Source organism: Protobothrops mucrosquamatus, unplaced genomic scaffold, assembly GCF_001527695.2.
Source record: "Protobothrops mucrosquamatus isolate PMUCROS unplaced genomic scaffold, P.Mucros_1.0 scaffold1, whole genome shotgun sequence".
NCBI lineage: Eukaryota > Metazoa > Chordata > Lepidosauria > Squamata > Viperidae > Protobothrops > Protobothrops mucrosquamatus.
Window position 1 is genome coordinate 5,562,705 of NW_015386388.1, and position 19,134 is coordinate 5,581,838.

A 19,134-nucleotide genomic window follows, 5' to 3' on the forward strand; every position below is an offset into this window, starting at 1 on the left:
AATATATATTACGCAAACCATTATTCAATGTTAATTGTCTTCATTATGTTTCTTATTTTAATCCCCAAGTGTTTACATACTGAGTGAAAGTAGTATTGCCCCCATGTATCCCATGGATCTCAATCATTAATTTATAACATCATGAGCTATTTTATATTGAACCCTTGTAAAAAATATCATTAGAGTAAAAATCCCAACTACTTAATCATGCTCCTCGATAGCCTTATTTTCAATAATTAAAAAATGTAATATAACTACAATAGCTTTTGTATATTTTATATAACATTTAATAAAATAATTCTGGGAGATTAAACATTGTCAGATTTACATAATATACAGAGTACTGTGGCAATCATAGTGTCTAATGTGTTCATAATGGTATAAATGTCAGGATGGTTAATTAGAGTTCCAAATTAATGCTCTTACAATATGATCCATTTAGACAATTTATATAACTAGGGCTTTTGAAATATTATAGCTACTATTAACACAAAAAATAATTCTCTTTTACAATGAATCCAACCTTTAATCATAAACTTCCTGAGTTTATTTTTATTTCCCAGTATTTAAATAATGCTTAGGATCATCCAACACAGATTAGATCACTACATGGAAATGGAGATGCAAGATGTTCAAACTGATTTCAGAAAAGGCCAAGGAACAGGAGACAATTATTTCTGATGCACGCTGGATAATTGCATGAGCCAAAGAATACCAAAAAAGAACCAATATGTTTTTCATTGATTATGCCAACCATGTTAAACTGCGGACTCTGCTTAGGAAAATGGTTGTCACAGATCATCTCATTGTTCTCATGAGAAACCTACGTATATATGAAGTTCAGGTTGGATCTGAGCAAAACAGGCTGACTTTTGGTTGGCAAGGAATGAGACAAAAGCCATATATTCTCCCCTTATTTATTCGGCTTATAAGCCGAATAGATATTGAGAAACTGGATTGGAAGAAGATGTGCAGTTTTAAAACAAAAGGTTTGGTAACCTGTGCTATACCGATGTCACAATTCTGATAGCTGAATATTATATATACAGTATGATTTGCAGGCTCTAGTGATGAAAATTAAGGGAGCACAGTGAAAAAAGAAGGGACTAAGACCAAACTAATGACAAGTACAGCAACCACTCTTAAAACTGACAGTGAGGATATTGAAGTGATGGAGAATTTTTGTCTTTTAGGACTGACTGTCATAAAGAAAGCAGCAGCCAAGAAAACATTGAAAATTACCGCTTGGCAGAGTAGCAATGAAGGCCTTGGAAAAGAGATGTAATGTGTCTCTACTGATACAGTTGAGAACTATACAGGCACTGGTTTTCCCCTGACACTGTATGAAATGGAAAAAAATAGACTTTGTAAAAACAGCTTAGAAAAAGTATAAATGTTTTGAACTTTCATGTAAGAAAAGAGTGCTGAAAATACTATGGTTACTCAGAAAAACAAACAAATGGATCATAGAATAAATCAGATTCTGGTTCTCACCTGAGGGACAAATGACCTGCTCAAATTATTTTTGGATATATTAGGCAAAGACCTACCTCTCTTAAGAATGCCATGAAAGGTGGAAGCAAAGGAAAAAAAGAGGACAATTAGCAATAAAGTGGATGGATTGAATTACAGCAGTAATAGGTATATGAATAGAATAGAATAGAATAGAATAGAATAGAATAGAATAGAATAGAATATTGTCACTTTAAATTTACCCTAAAATTAAATTTCATTGCATTCAGCTCTCAAAAAATACCATTATGCATACATACTGTATATGACACAAAGAAATATCACAGTCTAGTTTGAATGTATGTATGTGTATGTGTGTATATACATATATACATATACATACACATACACATACACATATACACACATGCCCCCCAAAAAAGAATCCTATGAATTTACAAGACGAATGGCATTAGGAACAAAGCTGTTATAGAATTCAGTAGTTCTGCTAGAAATATTTCAAATCCTCCTCCCAGAGGGGAGCAACAGAAACAGACCGTAAAGTGGGTGTGTGGGGTCTCTACCAATGCTTTGAGCTCTAAGCACATAGCGCTTATAAGCAGCATCCTGAATACCAGGAAGCGAACTTCCTATGATCTTCTCGGCTGTCCTTACCAGTCTCTGTGTGGACTTTCTGTCTGAGGCACTGCTACCACCAAACCATACAGTGATGCAGTTTGTTAAAACGCTCTCAATCGTGCCTCTGTAAAAAATGGCCATGACAGAAGGAAAAAGATGTGCTTTCCTCATCCGATGTAGGAAATGCAGATACTAGTTTGCATGCTTCACTATGGATGATGTATGAAGAGACCAAGTCAGATTGTTAGTTATCTGCATCTCCAGGTATTTTATACTATTGACCATCTCCACAGCTGCAGTCTTAATACAAAGTGGAGTATGACTATGCTGGCTCTTTCTAAGGGTAAGTTGGGAACAGATCATTCTGAAAAAGGTCTATGTAGTGACTTAGAGTTGACACCAACTTGATAACCCATAACATCACTTTTATTAGGAAAAAAACGTTCTGTTTCTTTTGTAGATGTTTGGTTAATTTTACCTTTTTTGCTTGCTCTATATAGAGGATTTCATCAACTCCTTCCTTTAATAGCTACTAATTTTTTCAGCTCAAGCTAAATTCTGAACAGATTTCTGGTTTTTATCTACAACTATCCTTTCCAGATAATAAATCATAATGGTTGAACATAATGTAGCCTCATAACCTATCACAAGTATGGTGTAGTTTTTTTTAATCTTCACCCTTTATCTCACAAGATAATGGAATAGCCCCAAGAAGGTGGCAGTTCACTAGATAATTTTGGACCAGTCATGATTTCTCAACCAATTTTTATCTCATAGGGTTATGAGATATATTTTTACTTATATAAAGTAAAAATTAGAGGAGCAAATGTATGCGTAATTCCTTGAGGAAAATTGGGATATAAATCTTAAAAATAAAAGGTTGAATAAATTGCTTCCCATCTTTTAGCACTAGCAGTTATGTATCCCAGTTATGTAATCTTAAACATGCCTGGGTAAAATATTTCAAAATAACGTTAGCCTAATTTTCCCTAGTATTTTAACCATAATGTTTGTGGATGTATGTAGCTGTTTTCAGTCATTTCCCCCTCTGAAATATTTGGTACTTAATAAGTTATTGTAAATTCTTCCTTATTGCATTGCTCCAAATTAATTCTCCACAATAACTTAGCATTTTTCTCCAAGTCCTCCTTATAAAATTACATTTAACAGTACTGAAACCTTGCATTTTCTGAACATTCATATACATTCTCAGCTTTTAAATATGTGACACCTGTGCTTTTCACTACTGTGGCAGGTCTACAGGTATCACTCCCTGCCCTGAAAGATGGAACAAAACCAGTTTTCGCCTACATACAATGAAAATACTGATGAACATTTTCCTTAAATAAAGATGTTTGTAATTACACAGAAGGCTGCTTTGTACTCCACTAGTCTACAATTGTTTTGCTGACACTCAGGAAACAGTACTTCTGACAGAAATCTTTCCCAACCTTATCCAAACTAGCCATGTTCAAACACAGGATTTATTGGGAGAATTGGCTCTACTTGTGAGCTACAGTTACTGCATTCCTAAGCGCTGATGGGATTCTATCTCATCAGCATCCTTTCACTGTCTTGTTTTCTACCATGTTCACATCTATACTGCAGTAACTGAAGGCAAAGCATGGAAAAAAGGGAATGGCCTGTAAAAAGCCAACATGAGCCAGAGTGAATCAGCAAAGGGTGTATCTATTGGATGAACCTGGACCACTTATTTAGTTCTTGAGGCATCTGGTTGATGATTGGAGAAAAGAGGATGGTTCATACAGTATTTTTCTAGTAAAATCTAATATGGCTACTCTCGAATTTATAAAGAATGATTTTGATAATGAGAATGAGAATGATAATAGCAATAATAGATAGAATTGTAGAAAAAAGTTCCCAATTTTTGGAAAAAAAGAGTTCTTTCTCCCTTTTGAAGACTTCTTAGCCAGGGAAAATCAGTGTTGTAATTTAGTAATCTTGTGCATGTCTTGTGCATTAAGTTCCATTAAGCTTATGCCCAAATAAGTTTATATAACATTGCAACCTAAATAGGATAGAGAATTCACTGTCCCTCAACATAAGATACAGCCATCTATGCATGATATTTCATTTTTGTATGTGATGGGCTGATATTTGACAATAGCTGATATATGTCATGTAAAGACATTCTTAGCACTTGACAGTATTTGATGAATGACAAGTTCTCGACAGTCTGCCAAAACAACAAAGATATGCCAAGAAACCTAAAACATTCTTATTCAGGTTTTTTTGTTTTTGTTTTGCAAAGTGTCACCTTCAGAAATTTAAAAGTAAACCTGGCAATGTTCCCTTTCATATTTACAATACTGAGCACCTCAATTCCACAAGTGTGAAGAGGTTGTGACTATTACCTTCTATTTTATCCAATTCTGCTTCTCTATATTAATCCCACTGTTTCTAAGCATCACTTCACTTTTATGGATGAGCTGTCCATGCCTCACACCTCAGTTAAGTTCTCTATGTCTTCCAGATCTGTTGCAACAACAGCTCTTTGAATTCTCAGCCAATCTGGAACCCCACAAGATGGAAAAGATTAATCTGAACTGTCCCTTGAGAGTTGTCTATTTACTTCCCTCCAGCCACTCATGCCATCTGCCTTTTCTTTTCACCCAGGTTATTCTCTTCTGGTTCAACCTAGCTGCTGCCTCTATTGGTGATGAACACTGTGGAAATCTTTCTTCTGCCAACAATATTACTGGTAAGTAAGTTTCAATGATTTGACTTACTCTCTATTAGACTGACACATTGTCCCACTTGATGGACAATCATTTTCTGAGAACAGTACAGTAATCACCAAGGATTGGCTGATTTCTGGAATCGGAAACTAGAGGCTATGAAAATATGTTCAGTCCATACCTTTTTTGGAATGGAGTCTAAGATATCTGGCTAACTATGCAGCCTTGGTATCTGGAACTATCCCTATTAGCCTGGTTTTAGTAAATATCAATTTTTCATCCATGTTTTATTAATTGCAAAGATATATTTTACATCATATTGTGTAATGTGAGCTTCCCCAAGCCATCTTTTCACACTTTCAGATTACAATCAGAAATCAGAGTTGGCATCCTCCATAAATTTAGTACTAAAACTCTCATAATCCTCAGACACAATGCCCATTAGCACCAGACTGAGCAAGCATTTACTCAGAGTACATAAACATCTGAGTGGCCCACAGGTAGAGGCCTTAACAACCGCTAACAGGCCTATCTATGATTCTCAATATTTGGGAGGTAAACAGAAATAATAAATTAAGGATCATGGATGTTGGTTAGGGAACACTCTTTCTGGTGAAAGAACAATTTGGTTCAAGAAGTGTAAAGAAGAGAATAATTTCTCTCCTCAGAAGGAACTGAAAGCCACAACTAACATTTTGATGAGGAAAATGTCTCTGATAGAAGAAGCTGGGGAAAAACTGTGGATGACTGTTGCTCTGTCTATTGTCTGTTGAGATTTGGGTCTAAATTCAGATTCTGCTTTGGAACTGACAATTTGCACTGCAGCCTACCCTGAAATAAATGTTGATATTTTTGTTGTCGCCTGTTTCCAGTAAGGTATACAGGAGCGCTCTCCTGATTAATGTTCCATCCAGCATGCTGGCAGAGTTCCTAACAGAGACCTGCAGCCGGTTTGCTCCAATAATAAAGGCACATGCAGGCATATGGAATCTGGTGAACTGCATTGTTATTAAGAAGATAGGACCAATTATTCACTGTGCCTGAATACAACACACTGAAGATCCAGCCCCAAGTGCCAGTTTTTCGTCATTTTGCCTGCCAAAAATTCCTGATTACCTGCTTCTTCATGCCTCCCCATGTATCTGCAATTAGCACCTGAATCTGAACTATCTGTGCCCTTCTCACGTGCCATTGCTTTCTTTCTCTTAAAACAAGAAACCCTGTTTATATTGCATTGGTCAAAATATCTCTGAGGTCCAGGTCTCTTCCATGTACTACAAATTTCTTATAATATTCATAGGAATTTCCTTTCTTTCTACAAGATTTGATATGTGTGGATATAATCTGAATGAAATATGAAAGAAGGCATAGTTTGGGGGTACATGGCAGCCACACACCTGATCAAGCAAAGTTTTGGCAATCAAGAAGGACATGAAGTTCAGCAAAAGTGCTGCATAAGGACCGAGGAGCCTTAAGAGTTTAATCACCATCACTGCTGAACATGTGTTTGATAGCTCTGGGCAAAGCTGGTTAAAGTCTCTTTTTTTACCAAGCTTATATGCATAGTGCATAAACGGCACCTGTTAATTTATATGAGTTCATTTGTAAGTAAATTTCTTGCCTAATTAACAAGCACTCTTCACCAGTCTTACCTCTTGGCGTGAATTATCTTTATTACAACATTAAATCATGAAGAGCAATTTTGTCAGCATGTGAGCATAAAGGAATTCTGATTTAAGTCATTGTAAGAGAAAGGGAGAACTTGAGGGAGCAGCTGAAATTTGGTCAGACAAGAAATTAGAATGGGGCTGTTGCTCAGCCTTGTTACCCCAATATCTTAAACTTTGTGCCATATCCAACTGAGCTTTATATTTCAACCTAAAGATCATGTTTATAGTTGGTGCATTTGCTGCCAGCATCTCCTGAATCAGATTAATTATTTGTTGAAAAATAGTTACATATGAAGCTGCAGAGAAAATGTGTAGAGCTGTCCTATAGAGTTTTGCAACCAGGGAAAAGCTTAATCTATTTAGCATTTATCGTTATATTTTTAGAACTTGTTATCCTTATACTTATCAAATATATAAAATATTTTTCTAAAATACACTATTGTATTAATTATTACATATAAAATATTTATAAGTGTGCTTTATATTTGCATTTTGGACACTTTACTTATTTTAGGGTGACCATAATCAATTTTAATTAACTATGTCACCTCTTTCCCGATCATAAACCTTTCTCACAAATCCCAGGCATTCACCCAAAATGGCACTTTGAGCCATTAAACAGGCAGCTGCTCACAGGAGCATTGAAAAAGAAGGCCCAAGATACTAGTACAATCTATGACAGGGTGCCAGAAGTTGCTTAAGCAAATCACCTCTTGATTTAAACCTGAATAAGTCTGTGAGTGAGGAAGAAGAAGAAAGAGAGAGACAGGTTTTGGGGATGTAATGGTTCTATAATTACAAGAATCAGTTTTTCTGTAGTGGTTTAAAGGGTCAGTCAAGAAACTGGGAGACTGTGAATTCTAGTCCTAATAACATGTAGATATTTTTAACATATATATACTTTTTAACATGTAGATACTTTTAATTATACAAAGTATCATAGTTACTGATTTAAAAACCCTGCATTACTGTATGCAGGGTTTTGGAGTCAAAGTTTCATTGAAACAATGCACACTACCTCATTCCCCCTCTTCTCTACCTCTGATTAAAAACAAAAATGTTTTTGTCTCTCCTGACAGCTCTGCTATGCTTCTAACCAAGAATGTCTCCAAAACCAATATAGCCATTTTTAAAATTCATTTGAAACTTGAAACATAATCCATTTAGTGCCAGAAAAGGGTAGTTTTCCCCATCTTAGTGGCTTTAGAGTGCTGGATAACCAATCTTACTATCCTCAGCCAGCCAGTATTGCAGATTGGAGATATAGCTCAGTATCTGAGGGCACCGAGGATGCCATTTTGAAAGAGGTTGCCATGGGAGGTCCTTATTTGTTTTATGCCACTGAGTCAGCCATCCAAATGTGATTCCTTCTGGTAACTAGTGGCATCAGTTGCTCTAATGTGCTAGAAATTGCAGAAATGTCTGAATTAAGAACATGAATAAACATTTAATCCAATATTCCAAAGCATCTGGCATGCATCTACATTGAAAAGGTTCTAGAACCTTCAGTGACTTCTGATATACTATTTCTGACCAAACTGAGAGAATGGAATCATCAATATCGCAATGGCTATGAAACAATATTTTACTCATTGAACAATCTGAGAAAGTTTGTTTCAATCTGAGGGCTAAATTTTCTCTGTGGCTTGTGAAAATAAACAGGGGTAGCAGGAACTGAGAATGGAAGAAGTGGGAGATTAAGAGCCAGAGTTTCTCAGGGCAGAGATGCTATGTTGAGAGTCCAGGCATGCTGCTTCCGGAAGTCTGTTCTGGACCTGGGCAACAAAAAAATAGCTACCAGTTCTGCTGAAGTGGTGCAAACTGGCTGAGTCCCAGCACTGGGTTCTACCAACTTTAAGCAGCGGACTCTGCCTTGATTGCTCTTTCACAATTCACAACATTGGGAAGAAGTCATTACATGCCTGCTCAAGGCTCAGAATGATAGCTACCAATCTTACTGACAAAGTCTCTCATGATATTCCTACCGATAAACTGGTAATGATAAAATGTGGGCTAGATTATAGAACCGCTAGATAAATTTAACATTTGTGAATGACCACATAAGATCCTCATAAATATCTCCATATCAGCTTGGAGAATAATACTGAGTACAATGCTAAATATATCTGTCCTGGGCCAAGTTTTGGTCAGGATTTTTATTAATGTGTTAGAATAAGTGATTGAGGGGATGATTATCAAAAGCGGGGATGATACAAAACTAGGAGAAATAGCTAACATTTTAGAAGTGAAAAAGAATATAAAAAGATCTAGATAGGCTTGATTTGTGAGCTGAAATAATTTGACAGGGAGAAATGTAAAATCCAGAGAGAAAAAATAAAGAGAATTTATGTAAGATGCAGGGAGGGGAGGAGCAGAGAGAGAGAGAGAGAGAGAGAGAGAGAGAGAGAGAGAGAGAGAGAGAGAGAGAGAGAGAGAGAGAGAGAGAGAGAGAGATCTGGCTTGGTAATTGTATATGTGGAAAGGATCCAGGTGCTTTAATAGATCACAAATTGAACATAAGCCAACACTATAATGCAGCTATTAAAAATGCAAATACTACTTGGGGATGTATTAATAGGAGCATAGAAAGTAATTCTCGCTCTGTTTTGGAGTGATCAGACTCCACTTCAAAAGCTCTATCTAATTCTACCAAGATTTTGAAGAGATTGGAATCCAGTTGTACGAGGAATGAGATATGTTTACCCTGTAGAAGAGAAGTCTGTTCAGACACCTAAAGGAGGCAGTAGATTTATTCTCCCTTGTCCAGAGAATAAAACCAGCTCCCATGAGTTGAAATTATAGGGAAAGAGATTCAGTAAAATAATCCTAACCTTAATTCTTCCAGAGTCTTGATGTCATAAACTCCAGGTGATTCTGCTGTCAATCACTTGGCCAATCCTTTGCTTATATATCTATACTAGATAGCTACCCAGATACCAGTATATTAGCTAGTCCTAACATGGAACTGTTAGCTCAGCAGGTGCCAGATTCCTACTTTCTTGGGACAGAAACCCAAGTCAGATTACTGCCTTCTTTGCTCAAAGCAAACTGTACATGTCTCTAAGGTCACAGGATTTTCCTGCTGATCAAGTGAAGGTAGCTTTCTTAATAAGTCTCACTGACTGATGGAGATTCAAAGTAGGCAATCCACTTATTGATCTAGGCTTGTCTGGACTATGCTAACCTGTGACATGTCTGAGATAAATCTTTGGGATTCTGTCAGGCATATGACTGCCAATAAGATCCATTGCTTCTGGCAGGTAAGCATTCAGTGTAGGCACAGAATTTCATCCACAAATATAGAATGTGAGCTGAAATGAAAGAGGCTTAATTGATCAATTAAATAAGGCCTATTTAATGAAATCTCAGATGAACTAATACTTCAAGGGACTGAGATTGTGATGACTATTTTAATGCAAGTCTGTCTGAGTGTAGATGGGAAGTTGAAGGACAAGTGGACAACTGCAAATGGGAGAGGAAGATGCCACTCTTCATTTTCCTTCCCTTCTCCCTCTATATCTGTCTGCACATTGGAGACTGCATTTGTTGAATCTATGCACCTAGGAAACAAAAGAAGTCCTCTCACTGTCCAGAAGTTGTACCATCACACACAAAGTTTATGGCGGAGAGGTTGGCCATTTCTTATGAAAATCTGGCTACATCAACCCCATTCAAATATAAGCAAATTGACGCAATTGGTGGAGATGGCATTTTGCCAGCTAATGTTTTATATCAGGAAATAATGTGATCCTAGCCACAAGTGGGGCCCACCAGAAACTAAGTATAGTCCAGATTTTTTGTGGAGCTATTTAATGTCATCTAGCTATTCAAGTTACCTTGCAAATATGATTAATTGCAAAATGCGGCTATGAACTCTAATAAACTCTGATGCCATAGGCAATTTCACTGAGTTTTCCATTGCACACAAATATACTCTTCCTACTTAATCTATCTATCTTCGTATTATAGCTGAAACAATGGAAGATTGACAGCTATGTTCATTCATCATCACTGAATGCTCTGAACTACTTTGATTCTTTGAGATACAAAAATCAACAAGCCAAATAGGTTCAAATATGTTTCATTAACCCACCTTCCACCTTCCATCATTCCAGTCTCATCTTTCCTTTGTTGTATAAGCTGAGGCATCTGGTTTTATTTTGAGAACTGTGCTACTCCAATCTAGTTCAGAGATTCCAGAGAACTAACTGCTCTATGAATGTCAATCCAAATAGCTACTATGAGCTGAGTGATATATTTAACAAGGAGTTTGGGCCATCAAGAATGCTTTTCAGACTTTGAAATGTGGCAAATACCCTTGAGACCCAAAGGTGCTTTTTCAGAAGGCAACAGGACTTTCTTGTTTTCCGTTCAAGATGTTTCACTTCTCATCCAAGTAGCTTCTTCAGCTCTGACCGGATGGTGGGGAATGGAAAGGTTTATACTCCTTGCAGACAGCTGGGCATTTGCATTCTTTTAGAGAGTCGTTGAGGCCATTTGGAGGTTTTCCTATGTCCTCAGGGTCACCTGACTAGTGCAAATGGGTGTGGAGCCTTCTTGGCTGTAGGATGTGTCCCTTCACTGTTGAAGACAGGCGTAGGCTGTTGGGGATGAGTCTGTGTTATTTGCATCTCAAACTGAAGCACAAATAGTTCCTCTAGTCTGCAATGTTTTCTGGAAATCCATTCATACTCCCACACCATTTGAAGAGTGTTCATCCCAAAGTTCCCATCATCCAATCAGCTGAAGAAGCTTCTTGGATGAGAAGTGAAACATCTTCAAAGAAAAACAAAAAAATCCAGTTGCCTTCTAATAACATGGGACAGCCATGACCTGGATGACTGAGAATCTCCATAGACATACCCTTGAGACATTTGTTGGATAGAGCATGCTACTCTGCAGAAGTAGAGATGGACCAAAAGAACCTGAAACAGTTTTAGATTTCTCACAGGCTTGTTCAGTGTCATGTCAGGAGAGGACATTAAAAAAACTCCTTTTGAATGTCTTCTATTCCAGCTCACAGCAAACAAGCAGCATGATGGGTTACCATGGAAGCTGGAAAATATTATAATTTCCCCCAAACTTCCATGTTATAAATGTTGGTATTCCCTTTCTGACACCCCTTCTCTTAGATGGGCATGTGGGGGGGGGCTTTAAAAAAATTCATATTCATTTTCTTACTTTTGATGGCTTCATGTTGAAGTGGTCAAGAGTCACATCTCATACTGTCAAATCTGATGACATGCCAGGGTTTGAAATTCATTCAATTTGAACAATGCCTCTACATCCTGAAGCAGCTTTAGGACCCCCCCCCCTTTTTTTTTTTTTTACTTTATAACTGACCAGTTTCTTGTCAAAATTCCTGGCACACTTCTGAAATAAGCAGGCCCTATTTTAGTACCAATGTGAAGCTTCATCTGTTTGTGATCCATTATCTACAGATATATGAGAATATAAAATACACAAAGCCACTTCAAAGCAATACCTTTGTTACTGGCCAGATATTTTCCCATGGCAGAGTTTGTTTTTTTACAAGTCTGCCCATACTTTTATTGAACTGTGACCCTCACTTTTTCTGAAAAGTTCCCTGTCTTTGCCCATCCCAGTAGTTTTCCTGCAGTCCAGCTAGCCCTTGCCAAGTCTGCCTACAAGTGCTCTGCTTCCCTTCATCACCAGAAAGCCTTTCCATTTCTGTAGGAGAGTATGTGGAACTAATGGCCTTTCGTTTGTCCTGACCCTCATGTACCATAATTCCTCCATTTCTCCTATTTTGAGGAAATTGGAAAGTGAGTTGAGAGGGAGCATATTCTGAAACTCTGGCACAGGAAAGGCTCTCTTCAATATTTCTTTCTTGGAAAATTTATGTAGACATCAAATATTCCAGGGAAGCCTTCATTAATGTGCGTCAATATTGCTTTTTTGGGGGGGGGGGCTTTTCTGTTTTCAGTACCCATATAAATACCTGAATGACTATATGAGCCATTGCTTCTGACTTTAGGGTGAAGGAAGATTTGGAGAGCAAAAATTTGGATAACTGAGGGAGGTATAGGACAAAGTCTGCCATTGCCTCACTGGCTCATAGACTGGAAGATACCAAGTCACTCAAAGAAAACTGAAACCGCAGATATGTTGCTGGCCCCACACAAAGAAATGGAGAGCATATCACTCATTCCTGTCCTATATATTTGGAGAAAGAGGAATCTTTTGCTATATAAATGGGAGAGGGGAGGAGAAATTAATCTCTTTACAAACCATTCTGAATCTGGAAGAAGCAATGGCTCCTGGTCTTTCAAGACATGGTCCTTCAAGTTATATGAAAGGGAAGTAGTAAGGGATATTCTGGAAAATACATTGGAAGATATAATTTCTCAGGGCAGGAATGACCAATTATGCTATTTATCAACTGCTTTTATCACCAAGCAAGAATCGTAGAAAACAAGGGGTTCATTAAATAGTGGGAAAATCAGGAAAAATAAGCACTGAATTTAAACAGCAGTCAACTGAGAATAAGCCATGTTGGTAGAGGACAATCAATTGCCTTAAGTGTCTTTGTTGCAAAAAAAATGTCCCTGTGTAACTGTGTCAAATGTCTGTGTCATTTCTGTCAAGTGTGACTAAGGGAGTCTGACAGGAAACATTATCAAGCAAATTCTTTTAATTTCAGAGAGGCTTGTCTTGTCAAAATTAAAAAATCAGAATCCTAATTTTATCACCATCTCAAGGACCTGAAGACATAGGAGGACATGGTGGAAAACTGGATTGATCAAGGTGTATACTTAATAATACTTTTTTAAAAAAGTAATTAACAGTCGGTTCCCTTGTTGGGTCAAAATCCATAAAAAAAATATTACAACATTCAAATTTCAGAATTCCAAAAATAGACATTCAGAAGACTGATTTTTAGTTCCAACATTTTTTTTACCAATTTATTGCATTGTTCTGTAAGCTTTATGTTTCCTTAAAATTCAAGGTTGCTCCACCAATTTGTCATTCAGCATTTTTAAGAGAAGATACTGTTCTTCCCCAGGGAGGCGGGGGGGGGGGACTATCCAGGATATACCAGCATCTGCTGTTTTCTTTCTTTCTTGGAAGTACAGAAGCAGAGGGAAATTGGTCACTAGAGTGATTGAATGACTAGTGCTAGATTAGCAATTGGAGGGATCTTCAATAACTGAAATCAACAACATATTTATGTATTTAACCAAGCTAGTTATAAATCTAATTGTTATGTTTGCACCACATGCTAAATTGGTTAATTTTTAACATTTTATTTTGTGTGGTTTAGTATATTGTGTGAATCCTGCCCATTGCAGGATGGGCAGGAGCTGTGGTGGTTCAGTGACTAAAATGCAGTGTTGTAGGCTAATTCTGCCTACTGCCAGCAGGTCGATTCTCACCGACTCAAGGTTGACTCAGCCTTCCATCCTTACAAGGTCAGTAAAATGAGGAGCCAGTTTGTTGGGCATAATATGTTGACTCTGTAAACTGCTTAGAGAGGGTTGTAAAGCACTGTAAAGTGGTATATAAGTCTAAGTGCTACGTGATGTTTAGCTGATGATTCAAACCTGAAAAAGAGGCAATCAAATTAACCTGTGGCATGAACACAGCCAATAAGTTTTATCTTAACCTAACTACTACTTAAACCTATCATTAGAATAAAAGAAAACTTGATCCATGAAAAATAGAAGAAACATCTTTTTGAACCAAGGATATATTGTTGTATCATCTTTCCCAGCCAGCACAGTCATGATGAGAATTGTAACTACATACATTTGGGGTGCACAGTTGAAGTATGTTGTTTTAGATCAGAGTTAGAGCATATTAATATCTGACCAGAGATGATGAATGAGAATATGATTCTGCAAGTGTTTAACAAACATTGCTGTGAAACTGACAAAAAGATATACCAGGACGATTTCTCTCCTGTCATCTAATTTAGAGGTGGTCTAAATATGTCTACCATGCATTAACTCATCTTGCATCGGCCTTAATTAACACAAGGAGACATATGTTGAAATGTAGGAATACACAGAACCCACATTTACTTTACCTTTTGTAAACTTAGAACTTGCCTTTTACTCCAGCCTGCAATCTGGGCTCCCTATCACATTTAACCTTAAATAAAGTATTCCTTCTGAATATCACTGACTTTCTTCTTCAACTCAGGTGACTTTTCAATAGCCTCTGCCTTCCAAGATGTCCTGTGCCAACCATCTGTTTGGCAAGTTTGCACGCCAACATTCATCCTCACTATAGCATGCAGCCAAGTCTCACTGCACATATACAAATCTTTAGACTGGAATGAATGGATGCTAAAAATTATTTTTGCATGAGTGCTTAACACTTAGTTACACTTCCTTATCTGGCAGCAGATGAAGCTCCTGTTAGCATGTAGCTGAAAGGCTTTTTTTTTTTTTAAATTTGAGAAAAAATTAGCTTTCTTTGCCAGCATCTGCTAAAATTCTGAGACTAATAGCTTGTACATCCCATTTTTGGAGGAAGAGTTTAGTCTATGTGATTTGATTCTCAAGAGAGCAGGGAACTTATGTATTTCTGGGGAATTAATGGCACAGAGCCTTATGGACCAACATCAGTATGTCCCTTTCAAGTAAATCACAACTGGGCCTACCTTTGCCAGCATGACCTGCTGTGTGCCACACAAAGGCTGCTCAGTTCCTTCATTCTTGAATTTGGAAGTGGTTCAGTCTAGGAACTATGCAGGCTCAGAGTCAATTAGACTTCTAAGGGCAGGCCCACCTGAGAGGCAGAGTTGTTAACAAACAGAGAAGTATCCTACTTATCCGCAAGCTTCCTTGGAGACGTAAGGTTAATTGTTCCCTTCTCACCCAATATAACTTACAGGATTTGGGAATAATAATAATAATAATAATAATAATAATAATAATAATAATAATAATAATAATAATAATAATAATAATAAGTAGTAGTAGTAGTAGTAGTAGTAGTAGTAGTAGTAGTAGTAGTAGTAGTTGGAAGGGACCTTGGAGGTCATCTCGTCCCAGGCAGGAAACCCTGTACCATTTCAGACAAATGGCTGTCCATTCTCTTCTTAAAGACTCCCAGTGTTGGAGCATTCACAGCTTCTGGAGGCAGGTTGTTCCACTGATTAATTGTTCTAACTGTCAGGAAGTTTCTCCTTAGTTCTAGGTTGCTTCCCCATCTGTCCCCTCATCCAAATCATTGATGAAGATGTTGAAGAGCACTGGGCTCAGAACAGAGCCCTGGGGTACCCCACTACTCAATTCCCTCCATGTAGATGCAGTTCCATTGAGGACCACACACTGAGTACGGCCGGCCAGCCAGCCATGAATCCATCTGGTGGTGATGCTGTCTAACCCACATTTTTCTATCTTATCAAGTAGTAGGTTGTGATCTACTTTATCAAATGCCTTACTGAAGTCGAAATAAATTATATCCACAGCATTTCTCTCGTCCACTAATTTTGTCACTTGATCAAAGAATGCAATAAGATTTGTCTGGCATGATCTGTTTTTGACAAACCCATGCTGGCTTTTGGTAATGTCTTTGTTTGCCTATAGATGTTTGCTGATTTGTTGTTTGATAATCTTTTCCATAATCTTCCCAGGTATTGAGGTCAGGCTGATAGGTCTGTAATTTCCTGGGTCCTTTTTCCCCCTATTTTGAAGATGGGAACTACATCAGCTCTTTTCCAGTCCTCTGGTAGTTCCCCAGTGCTCCAGGATCTTTGAAAAATATAGTTCAGTGGTTCTGAGATCACATCTGCCAGTTCCTTGAGAACCTTGGAGTATAATCCATCTGGCCTGGTGATTTGAACTTGTCTAGGTGTGACAGTTGCTCACTTACCATTTTCTTGCCTATCTTAACTTGTGTTTCTAATTTGTTTTTTGTGGTACTGTTTTTAATAGGTTGGACTGTTTTTTTCCTTTGTGTAAAGACGAATGCAAAAAAACGAGTTAAATAGTTCTGCTTTCTCCCTGTTGCTTGTCACCTTCTTGACACTTTCTCCCAGTAATGGGCCAATCATTTCCTTGACTTCTTTCTTGTTTTTTACATGTTGAAAGAAGCTTTTTTATTGCTGTTATTTTTTACTTTTGTTGCAAGCCTTAGTTCATTTTGAGCCTTAGCTTTCCTCACTCCATCTTTGCAGGCTCGGGCTGTTTGCTGATATTCTGCCTTAGTTATGTGCCCCTCTTTCCACTTGTTATACTTGTCCTTTTTGTCTTTCAATTTATCAAAGAGTTCTTTATGCAGCCATGCTGGTTTCTTTTGAGAGCTGTTATTTTTCTTCTTCATTGGTATTGTGCTAGACTGGGCTTTTATTATCTCACTTTTCAAAATTTCCCAAGCTTCTTGAGTTGTTTTCCCCTTGAGGATTCTCATCCATGGAATCCTTCTCAAGTTCTTTCTAAGTTTATTGAAATTAGCTTTCTTGAAGTCCAAGACTCTAGTTTGACTTGTTCTATTGCTTGTGCTTGCATAATGTTGAATTCCAATATTGTATGATCACTACCCCCCAAGGTTCCTGTGGCTTCAACATCTATCATTTCATCCCCGTTAGTGAGAATCTGGTCCAATATGGCTAATCCCCTAGTTCCCTTCTCTACTTTTTGGGAGACAAAGTTGTCTGCTAGGTTTGTCAGGAATCTGTTTGATCTTCCACTTAGTGCAGAGTTTGTTTCCCAGTTGATATCAGGGTAATTAAAGTTCCCCCATTACTATTATGATGTGCTTCCTACATACCTTAGTTAACTGACTAGCAAAAAGTCCATCTATTTCCTCTGTTTGGTAGGGTGGCCTATAGTATACACCTATGACAATGTCATTTCCCCCCCTTTTATATTGACCCAAATGCATTCAAGACAGTTTTCATCATTGTTGTGCTTTAATTCTGTAGAAATGTAGTTATTTCTTATATAGAGAACAACTCCATCTCCTCTTTTATTTGGTCTGTTTCTTTTAAATAATTTAAATCCCTCTAGCTGTGTGTTCCATTTGTGGGTTTCATCCTATCACAATAAGGGCAAATCCCTATATAAGTTATATAATCTAAGCTGTCTGAAAAGATAAACACAAATGCCATTATTATTATTACCATATGTGCAAAAGAATAAAAAGTCATTAGAATAAGGTAAATAGATAACCTTGCTGAGCTTCTGCAGGTAAATCAGATAATCTTTCTATCTCCTAGAATCAGAATAAAGTGAGGTGCAGAAAGAAACCTAAGTGGAGTTCCCTGATCTATTACTATGAAATCATGGAATTAAATGGAATTGAATCTAATCAGTGAAGGAATTCAGATTAAAACTTCTCGGGCAGATGGCTATATAACCTTTGTCTGATAACATCCAATGAAGAGAGTCTACTGCATCTCTGATAATTGGTTTTATTGTCAAACTTTTACTGGCAGGAAGTTTCTGCTTACATTTCAATAAGAATCCATGTTCCTATCCTTTCATACATTTCCCAATATATGGAATGAAAAAGAACAGATCTGGATATTCTTCTGTCTGATATTCTCATTCAGACAGTTAAAGAGTGCTTTCATGGCAGTCTTTTCTCAAAACTAAGCTTACTCAGTTCCTTTAGTCTTTCTTCATAGTTTTGATTATCTCTGTTGACCTTTTCTGAATGTATTCCAGTTTCTCAGAAACCTTTGTAATATGTGGTATTCAGAACTGGATATTATACTTATGTCTGATGTCTCACCAAAAGAGACTAGAATGGAATGCTTGCTTTCTGTGATTTGTAATGCATGATGACCTTCTTTGCAGCTGGATTACATCTTATTTTATTTATTTTATTTTATTTTATTTATTATGACTTACAATATTTAAAGATTGTATGGCCACCAATTTTAGAATACCACTCCTTATGGCTCACAATAACAATAAAATCCAGAACTAATAAAACTAGAAAACCTAAAACCAAAATAAACCTTATCACTTCTGGATTTTGTGCTTGGGATGAAAAAAAAAATTTGACTTTGGTTTTGTCAATTAAACTGATTTGTCATTATAGAAATGGCTAGTTATATATACTAATGTATAAAAACAAAAAGTTGAAGCTGGAATATTTTTATTTTGTACTGTGCTGAAAAGAGTCAGAAGTCAATGCCTTTTTTTCTTTTTTCTCTTGTACCTTACATTTTCTTTTCCCCTCTCTTTTTCCTTCCCCTAATTTCCCACTTCTACTTTTCTTTGTATTTTATATATAGATAATAAATACATAAGTAAATAAGTAAATAAATAAATAATATAAAAAAACAAAACTAGTGCCTCAATCATCTTCTTGGAATGCCCTATACTCCAGCATCTTTATCTATAGCTTTCTCATTTAATTTGCAAACAGTTACAGCCAATATTGGTTTTACAGATAAATTTCTCTTTTAGGGTACTAACTGTCATCCAATTTTATGTCATTTACAAATCTGATCAGATGATTTCCTGAGTTCACCCAAATCATTAAATGAAAATATTAATGAATAAAACACATAGAATTAATACTTATAGCATTTCACTCAATACTTCTGTCAAATTGGATGAGGAACCCTTGATGGAATAGTCCTTCAGTAGGTTTCTTGAACCAGTTAGGTACTTATCCAACTTGCAAATAAGTTAAGCATGATGTACTTGTCAAATGCTTCATTGGTCAAAGTATATTACATAGGTTTA

General features: G+C 36.9%; 1 protein-coding gene across 1 annotated transcript in view; it reads left to right on the forward strand.

Moving 5' to 3' along the window:
- Positions 1-2,409: 2,409 nt before the first annotated feature.
- LOC107303101 (corticotropin-releasing factor receptor 1) overlaps positions 2,410-19,134 on the forward strand; it is a 79,999-nt gene continuing 63,274 nt past the window's right edge. The window contains exons 1-2 of the mRNA XM_015832296.2: positions 2,410-2,434; positions 4,586-4,813. Coding sequence (XP_015687782.2) covers positions 2,410-2,434; positions 4,586-4,813 — 253 coding nt within the window. The remainder of the gene's footprint in view (positions 2,435-4,585; positions 4,814-19,134) is intronic.